This window comes from Anopheles nili, chromosome 2 (assembly GCF_943737925.1).
Source record: "Anopheles nili chromosome 2, idAnoNiliSN_F5_01, whole genome shotgun sequence".
Lineage (NCBI taxonomy): Eukaryota > Metazoa > Arthropoda > Insecta > Diptera > Culicidae > Anopheles > Anopheles nili.
Window position 1 is genome coordinate 65,231,517 of NC_071291.1, and position 9,494 is coordinate 65,241,010.

Consider the following 9,494-nt stretch of genomic DNA (forward strand, 5'->3'; position numbering starts at 1 on the left):
TACCGAACAATCGGCACGAAGATCTCGTGACGCCAGTTCCACAAGACTTTATTTATGGCTTCATTCGAAACCATCAATCAAAAGCGCTGATTCGGAAGATTTGCGCCAGCATCGGACAAAAACAGCAAGATAACGTGAAGATTCGAATAAATCCTCCTTAATTCGTTCGTTCGCTCTGTAGCCTCGAGTTGAAGAGTTCGTTCAAGATCAAGGCGAAATTCCTCTGCCTAGGTGGTGTTGTTTCTTCTACACCTTGATCTTCGATGTCGGCCACCGGGGAAACCGGTTGCCTGCATAAAGGCATTTCCTTTGGATACCGGTTTGGTTCCAGTGCCGAATTAGTAGCAAATTCGCAAATATTACACGGTGCGAAACCATTCGATGAGATATGTGCAAAGAAATGCATTTCTAAAGTTTAGGAAATATAAGGTACTCGAAGGTGCATCTATCTTATTTCAAATCAAACATACCTTTATTAACTATACTACGCCTTTTTATATGCAAATGATAAATGTATTTAAAATCAAAAAATATTTTTTGTCTTCTTTTTCGTTCTCAAACAGAAAACATCTGCACTATCGCGGACATGGATTGACGGAGCCTCCAGCCAGAAGTTGTCCGAAGTATAGCGTGATAGGTGGTGTGTCTTGCAAGCTACCAGCTCTACGTTGCATTTTACAAACCCGAAGCAAACTGCATCCGCAATTTAAACTAGCCTCTTCTTTGTGGTGCATCGACACCGTCCAGACGTGAGCGTGAAAATTTCATCGCAAAGTGCTCTCGAGAACCGTGGGGCTGCTCAAGATGAAAGACGTCGAGTTCCAAGACATCGAGTATGCGGTCAACGTACGCAAAAGTTTCCGTAAGTACGCGCCCGCCGGCCAAATGCACTTTGCTTTGCGTCATTCTTCGTCACTGGTACCGCAGAACTGCGTCTGTTTGGCCATCGGGTGCGGCTGTGTTCTGGATATTGTCTACGCCGGCAAGGAAGTAGAACCGACCGACGCCTCACTAGGAAGCGTTTGCGGTTAATCCGAGGCTAACCGGTCGAGCGGGGTGAACCGAAGCACTGTAATTTTAAATGAATTATTTCTCTTCCCCCTTTGCGGACTGAAGTAGAATAATCTAAATCCCCAATCGGGTGCGATCGATGGAGGAGATTATATTTACTTTTGTTTTCTTAATTATGATCATTTAATGCATGAATTTAGTGAATAGTGTAAACTATTAAATTAGCGGATTTTGCAACCGTCTCCCAAGACGATGTAGCTAACGACGTATATCCAGTCAAATTTCCATCATGTTAACTTAACGGATATACTACATTACTATCAGACGATCCTACGGCCATTAGTGTACGCTCTGACAGCTGATATCCGGGCTATTGTAGCGCCATTTATCGTTTCATTCTGTCAGCTGTCGACTGTGATAAGTTTATAATGAGCCTTCGTCAAGGTTTTTTAAAGCTCCGTAGTTTGGAAAATCTTTTGATGTTGACCTTTTCATTGCCACACTTAACCTTCTCAACACAATTTTTGTTGATATTCGAAATTGCCATGACACACATGTCACTCTATGTGTGCCAGATGTGAGCGTTACTTCTTGCTGTTTGGGTGCATTTCATAACCCGATCATGATCACCCTCCGAATGCATCACCTTTTTCAATAGGTTCATATGAAATTTCATCCATTGCTCGGTTACGTTACTTAATCATTCCTTTTTTTCGTTTTTTTTCTCCCTTCTCCAGTAAGTGAAAGTCGCAAACGGACGATCCTGAAGGGCGTCAGTGGTGTCTTCCGGCATGGACAATTAACGGCGATTATGGGCCCCTCCGGGGCTGGCAAAAGCAGTCTACTGAACGCAATTTCTGGCTATCGGTAAGTGATTGACCACGGCGTACTTGAGCCCGAGGGAACAGGCAGAGTTTTCGTGTAGAAAAATGGCATGCGATTGCACACAAGGCAGGAGCAAACTAACAGTGGCCGAGTACGCTACCACGCAATCAGCGAGATATTTTAAATAGGAGTTACATGATCCCATTTGAATATTTGACCCGTGCAGTCAGCTGGAAGTGGTCGATGAAATATTCAAATCTCAGGACTCACTTGTGCAATCCTGCATCCAGCAGAACATCCGCTTTGTGAGATATTTCAAGTACGGTGAAGTAGGTACACGCGCTGATCAAACTGGCTATTGTTGTTGGTGCTTAATGAGCAATGCTTCAATTCTCTCGATTTGCGAGCTGAACTAGTCAGCATCACTTGTACTGAGGAACAATTGCACGTTTGTATAATTGACACTCTGCTGACACGTTTTTGCCATTTGCTCTAAAGAATGACCCCTGAGCCCTTCGTTAACCGCTATTTGTGCGGTCGAATGTATTGATCTAAAGCTCAACATTGTAATTTCCAACTGGGCTCTTTCAGTGATGGTTGGTGATTCCTTTATCTGCTTTGAGTGTTATAAAAAATATACTTCAATTCTATGCATTTGATATTACTTCCTTATACAGACTATAGAATTTTATTGAAGGTTGAGGCTTTATTTTAAATTTAAAAGATATTAGTGATGTTTGTGTCACTTACTAGCATTTTATTTTTTTGTATTTTGCAGCGTCTTAGCATGTTGTAAAATGATCAATTCTATACAACTAAGCTCCTGCTGCATGGAATATTATTTTAGAAAGGGAGCATAATTATCGTACGGTTCAATGTACATTTGTTTTCGCAACCTTGAATGGGTGTTTCTGTTTTATTGCGTACCGCAATTTTGGTTGTTTTATTTCTGCATCGTTACCGGCACATTCGATTGACTCGGGCAACCGGTTCTACTATAGAGTATTCGTGCAGCATAGTTTTTGTCGCTGGTGATGGTTTAGTGGCATGTGCCATGGCAGGATGCCAAGTATGTTGGCTTCGTTTCATCGTACCTTTTGCCTCAACCACGGCGCACATCCGGGGAAAATATGAAAGGGTAGATACGATCATTTGCACGAAACATTTGCAAGATGCGAAGCGGAGATGCAGAGCATTTGCAAAGATTGCCGAAGCTAATTATGATCTCGATTTAAATGTTCATGCTCAGGCTTATGGTTAGACACCTCATGCCAAAATCTTCGCTTGTCTCTTAAGATCGGCATATTACAGCATTTTGAATGCTTAAATTAATTTAAAACAAGCATTTACAAACATAACCTACCCACCCATATACTTAACATTCTGTAGTCGTGAGGTGTTAATGAAATTATGTTTAGCCGCAATTATCACCTAATGAACCCATTATCGTTTATTGCACGCGTTACCACTGCAAATAGTTCGCCATCGCTTCGGTTAAATCTTCTATAATTAATTCACCCTCGATCTCGCGAGCTCATACGCAAGTGCGTGTACGCGCTTTTCCGATGCACTGCAGCGCAAGTCGTCTGGCCAGGTCACTGACATCGATCGCGTGCGCAAGCGCCCCAACATGCAATCGTCCCAACGCCTGCAGGGTCGCCCGAAAACCAACTTCTTCATCATCTCCCGCTTGCATCCACCGCCCGAGTGGTTCCTTATGAAATGCACCACGCCTCCTGTGCCAATCTGAGTTGCATATTGCCAGCAATTACACGCTCAATCGATACGTCGAGACAGACGTACCGGTGTGGCAGCGGAAAACGGTCCCGCCGCGTGCATAAACATGAAGTAATTCTCACTCGCGGCGCACGTTTTGCTGGGGATATGAGGATCACCATAATCAACATCCCGTGCCTTCGCGGGGAGGGTACAATTAAATGAGAATTGTTTGAGTTAAATGGGCAATTATGTGAGTTCTGTTCCAACCCGAGCCCAATCTCAGTAGGCTATCAATTGATTTGTAGAAACCAAACAACCAACGCACCTAGCTGTCAAATGTGTTTATTGATTTGTCGCTAGTAACCGTCAGTTAGTGATTTTATACTTTCGATTTCATCCAAACGCCATGACAAGCCAAAAAAATCCTTGAAAGGCGTTCCCTTTTGCGAGTGTCACCGCTTAATGGGTGCATAAGTGTGAAACACCAACCGCAATGACAAATGCGTTTGCGATTACGCGAACCTTACGTTTCGCCGTTACCAATAGTTGTCACCGCTTCGGGGTAACTCTGGCGCAGACTTGATGAGTCGCGTGTTGTACGCGCTACCCCCACAGTCTCATGCGCCTTTGGATGATAATCTGGTTAACTCGGCACCGGGTGGCTGTGCAGCGAGACGGAACCGGAGCAGTCGCGCGCTATTATCGTCGGTTACAATCGCAAAGCTGCGGTTTAGATTTGCCGTGTAGGGCAGCATTTGCATCCCTTTTGCTGCTATTTTTTATTTGCTCCCCTTGGCTCGACGTATGACAAATGGAAGGTAATTTGTCATTTCGATGGTGGAGAACCCATTACTTATGTTTTTATGCACACGCTAATTGTGGCTGTCCGCGTGGAATTGATTGGCACGCGAGTTGAGAGGCGCTAAAATGCGACCGGGGATCGAATTGTGACGGTTATTGCATCACACAAAACGTGCCAGTGGTGGAACAATAGCAAGGTACAGATGAGGTACCTGTTGCTTCTTCCTGATCGAGTTGGCTTTCGAAGGTATACAAAGTTTAAGATAAATTACACTGCCTGCTACTTATCGTCCATTGTCAATAATGGCAATGATGTGGACAAAAGAGGTCACAAACAGTCACGCCAATAAGGATGTACGATGCGAAGTACTTTAAGTAATTGTTTTCCCCACACTGGGATGATGTCATGTGGTGAGTGTTTTTAATTCTGTGCTTGTTTAAAAACACAATGAGACTCTTTAAAGTTTGCTAGTCCCGTTGAGAGATATTTCTTTACTCACCTTGTCGAGGATATTACTTTCGTTTATATGCCTCTTGAAAACATAAATTTATACCGTTTATGTAAAACCCCTACCACGATCAGTTTCGTAGCATGAAGTCCTTACATTGTCCCGTTAGTTGATCGGCTTTGCGTTTCGCTTTTCGTGCCATACAAAGTACCCCCAGAGTGCCATGTTTAATTCAACGCACTAATTATACAAATAACTAGGTTGAAGAATTAATTTGTCGTTGCGTTCTCGTGCCACTTCTACACCAGCATTTGGGTCATCGAAATGGTATCCGGAAGGGCTCGATTCCCCTTTCGTTTGGTCGAGTTTTCAATGTGGTGTGTGTTTTGTATCTTGTCCCGTTTGCAACAGTAAATCAGGCGTCCAGGGAACAGTGCATCTCAACAAGAAGGCATCCTGCTATATTACCCAGGAAGATCACCACCAACCGATGCTGACCGTCGAAGAGCTGATGGCGATCGCGTGCAAACTTAAGATCAAGGATCAAACAGACTGCCAGGCGACGATCGAGGAGGTGTTGTCGAGCCTTAACCTGAACCACCGACGAAATGTGACGGCCGAGCGGCTGAGCGGTGGTGAAAGAAAGCGTCTCTCGATTGCGCTTGAGATGGTTGCCAATCCGTCAGTGTTCTTCCTGGACGAACCTACAAGCGGGCTGGATGAGGTGACGGCGGCCAACTGCGTGAGGTTGTTGCGAGATGTCGCCCGCCAGGATCGAACGGTCGTCTGCACGATTCACCAGCCATCGGCGAGCATTTTCGCACTGTTCGATCATATCTACGTGATCGCACGGGGCCAGTGTGTCTACCAGGGCAACCCAAAGGCACTGGTGCCCTTTTTATCGCACCTGAACATCGAGTGTCCGCGGCACTACAATCCGGCAGACTTTAGTGAGTACTTGAAGCGTTTAAATGCTTTCAAATTTCACGATTTTAGTGATTTTGGGAAGTAGGTTTTTAGAGCTGTACCAATACTTACAACATCTCTTTTCGAATGCATCCGTGTCTTTTCTGCAGTAATTGAAATCTGTGATAGCGACACCCAGGAGCTCATTCCAACACTTGCCAACGCAATGCAGAACGGAAAGTCCATCTGTTCCGAGCAACAGCTTACGGGAGCCACCGGCATCACCAACTCCGGTCCCACTTCGATCTCGTCCGATCACGAACCATCCTCGCTCGAACCGGTCGGTGAGTTCGTCCTTAAGCCAACCGTCACCTCGATGATCCTTGACCGGCAGGGACCGCACGTGAGCACACTGGTGCAGAAAATGAAGCAGATCACCCGCTTCTTCCACAACCGGCACGCGGTTTCTGGGTTCGTGCAGTTTTGGGTCCTCTTCCGGTTGATGTGGACGAAGATCATACGCAACCGAACGGTGCTGTGGATCCAGCTGATACATCACATCGCGTGTGGCATTTTCATTGGTGAGTGTCGGTGAAGAATCCTGCAGGAATTTTGCTTTAATTCGATGCTCGCTCGCTTTGCAGGACTCATTTTTCTCAACGCCGCCAACGATGGAGCGCGAATGTTTGATCACTTGAAGTTCTGCCTCGGGGTGTGCTTTTTCTTCTGCTACACGCAAGTCATGGTTCCGATTCTAAGCTGTTAGTATCACAATCCTTGTTACGGGGTGAAAGGTTTTTCTCATACGCTTTCGGATTTTTGGAATGTTTTGTAGATCCCCGAGAAGTGAAGCTAGTGAAGAAGGAATGCTTCAATCGTTGGTATGGACTGTTCCCGTACTATCTTGCCCTGACGCTCTCTCGACTGCCCGTGCAGCTCTTCCTTAATATCGTGTTCACAATGCTAGTTTACTGGTTGTCCGGTTTACCGGCCGAGCTTTTCCGCTACAGTCTGTTTGCGCTCGTCGGCATCATCGTGTCGCTATGTGCCGAAGGATTCGGTCTCATGATCGGTGCCACTTTTAACGTGATGGTAAGACGCAACACACCACTGACTGTTGGAAATGTGCCTTCATATTTCACGTCTGCTTTTAGAACGGTTCCGCCATCGGTCCACTAACAATTGCGCCCTTCCTCGGGCTGGCCATCTATGGGTTTGATTTCGCACCTCAAATCCCGACACTAATGCAATGGCTAATGCGCGTGTCGTTCATCCGCGGTGGTGTCGTTTCGGTCGTACTCGTCGTGTTCGGTTACAACCGGGCTCAGCTGGACTGCAACGAGATGTACTGCCACTTTGACGATCCGAAGGTCCTGCTGCACTACGTACGTATCGACAACACAACACTACTGTTTGAGCTGGGTATTCTGATCACGATGACACTGTTCTATCGGCTGGTATGCTATCTGAGCCTGCGAAGGCGATTTTACAAGTAAAGGACGCACCAAGGCGCTCTCACGATCGAGTACCAAACCGGGGGCGTTCCCCGTTGGTTTGAAACCATATTGTGATTCTGTCGATCGCTCGGATCGAGAGTTTAGTTTTAGCGAACTATTTCCTCATGCGTATCTGGGTTTCTCTCAAAACAAGCTTGCATGTTTTCTTACTTCGGCAGAATGCCTACCACAGTGCGCAAGCTGACAATGATGTGACAAAGACTTGTTTTTTTTACATATCAGTTCCATAAGGGATAGTGTAGTAGACTTTCACTTTTGTTTGGCTTATTTACGTAGGATTTATACTATCCACAGGGAAGGGCTTATCATAAGTGAATCCAAAGTACTAATGCCAGGATAGGTTCTCTCTTCCCCAACGCATTACAGCTCTGTGGAATCAGTTTCCAATTTAGCACGCCTGGAATGATTACCAGTACAGAGCGTTATGCATAATGCAACATTCCTTGTAGCTGCTAGAACAAACGCTACGGATGTTTTATAGAGTTAAAAAGCGAAATCTACAAAAAAGGTGTTGAGGAGATCGAGGCAGAATTGCAGTTATCTCTGTGCTCCGTTTTGACGCAACGATATTCATTTTCATTAAAAATAGATATAGGCTGTACTTTTGCAATTTATCGCATAAGCGTATGGATAAGTGTTTGTGGATCAATAACAACAACTAGTGATAATTTTTTTATGGAAAAACAATGGAAAATTTGTACTTACAAACATACGAAATCAATAAAAAAATCGTTTGAAACAAGAGTAGACACTTTTAGATGGTGACGCAATATATAGCAAGTAATTAAATTAAAGAAATAATGTAAAATAGTTGTATTTTATTATTCGTTTAATTCTTTTGACTAAAATCAGATGTTAAGACTATTGTGCACAAAGGAAAGCTTACGCTTTCCATTTTCTTCTTGTAAAGCTGACTGTATGAAATATTTCATGAATTATTTCACCGATGAAATAATTCCATTTAAATATTTTTCAAACGAGGTTTTATGCAGAAGTGCATAAGTATATTACAGCTTAAGAGCTTATTTTTGAGTGAATATGAAAAGAGATTCATGGCAACATTTAACACTTCGATGCATTAGCGTTCAAATCTTTGTTTCGGGCTATTATTGCTTAAAATACATTATAACGTCCCTTGTCAATCTTCTGTTGCTCCAACCTCGGGAATCTTCTCCATAACTATATCTTGAGGATAGAAAAAAATTATTTCAACAAAAACAAAAAATCATATCGCTTGCACTTTGCTCATCATTTATCGCCTTTCAACCACACTGTTTGACATCCATGGTATCTCTTTAAACCGCAGAGTGGGTGAAAAGTCACAACAATTCGAACTAATAAATTCCACCCGTGTGCAGAAGTGACTCAGGCACTCTTTGATGTGATTTACAGCTTTAAAATAAAAATCATATTTATCACCGTACCATTTATTAACACAACAACAATCGTCGCGGGGATAAAATACTCATTAGACAAAGCAGTCGTGTGTTCCGTTTAAGGATCATTTGACTAAACACGTCCACAGCGTACCGCTCCAACGAAGGGATGAAAAATCAACTGCACCCGCGAGCTGCCAGCATATACAGCAATTTATTTGCCGTTAATCTCACCCCGGGGTAAAATCCGGCATAAAGGGAGCCTTTTTCCGACAGGGCTGGCCAGGGACTTACTGCTTCATTAGCGCGGACGGGATTGCAGCAACGCGAAGAGAAGAAACCGGGCAATAAGACACACCGTAAGGGGTGGTCGCTTGCAGGTCGAAATATTACGACCAGGATCGTTTCCCGCGATCTCAGCCAAATGGACCTGTCAGTCGAGAACACCACCGTCGTCCATTTGGCAGGGGCAAGCGAGCATACCTTAGGTTGTGTGTGTGTTTTTTTTACCACCCTTCATTCGTTTCATTTTATTCATTCTGGATCAGCGCCAACGCTGGCCACATATTTTTAAAGCTGATGTACATGTAGCTGCATCCCAGCCATGGGACGGTTCGGATCGCTCGAATGCGCTAGCTGATCGACGGTGCGAGTGTTAGAATTCACTTCCTCTCCCAAACGAACGGCTGTTGCATGCCAAAATCATTATTACCATCTGTCGTGATGACTTCGCCATCTGGGATGCCATTGAGACTCTTGTTTTATATTATTTTTTGAATGAAATTAAAATAAAACAAAAAAAACTCCCACACAGCTCATTCAGCTTCTACTCTTATTCGTTTCGATGGCGAATTCGATTGACGAATGAAAGGGCCACCAAGATCTCCGAT

At 44.2% G+C, this 9,494-nt stretch overlaps 1 protein-coding gene across 1 annotated transcript; it reads left to right on the top strand.

Annotated features, from left to right (window-relative positions):
• The first annotated feature begins 749 nt into the window (after positions 1-749).
• Positions 750-8,001, top strand: LOC128720116 (ATP-binding cassette subfamily G member 4). The gene is made up of 7 exons (XM_053813762.1): positions 750-862; positions 1,749-1,878; positions 5,217-5,755; positions 5,882-6,292; positions 6,356-6,472; positions 6,547-6,803; positions 6,866-8,001. The coding sequence occupies exons 1-7, from the start codon at positions 805-807 to the stop codon at positions 7,205-7,207; spliced, it is 1,854 nt and encodes a 617-aa protein (XP_053669737.1). The 5' UTR covers positions 750-804; the 3' UTR covers positions 7,208-8,001.
• Positions 8,002-9,494: the final 1,493 nt, after the last annotated feature.

Bases quoted from the DNA above. Each gene is read 5' to 3' on its own strand.
- LOC128720116 (XM_053813762.1), top strand. From the start codon at position 805: ATGAAAGACGTCGAGTTCCAAGACATCGAGTATGCGGTCAACGTACGC. The intron at 5,756-5,881 runs GTGAGTACTTGA...TCTTTTCTGCAG, and splicing joins CTACAATCCGGCAGACTTTA to TAATTGAAATCTGTGATAGC. The intron at 6,293-6,355 runs GTGAGTGTCGGT...CTCGCTTTGCAG, and splicing joins CGCGTGTGGCATTTTCATTG to GACTCATTTTTCTCAACGCC.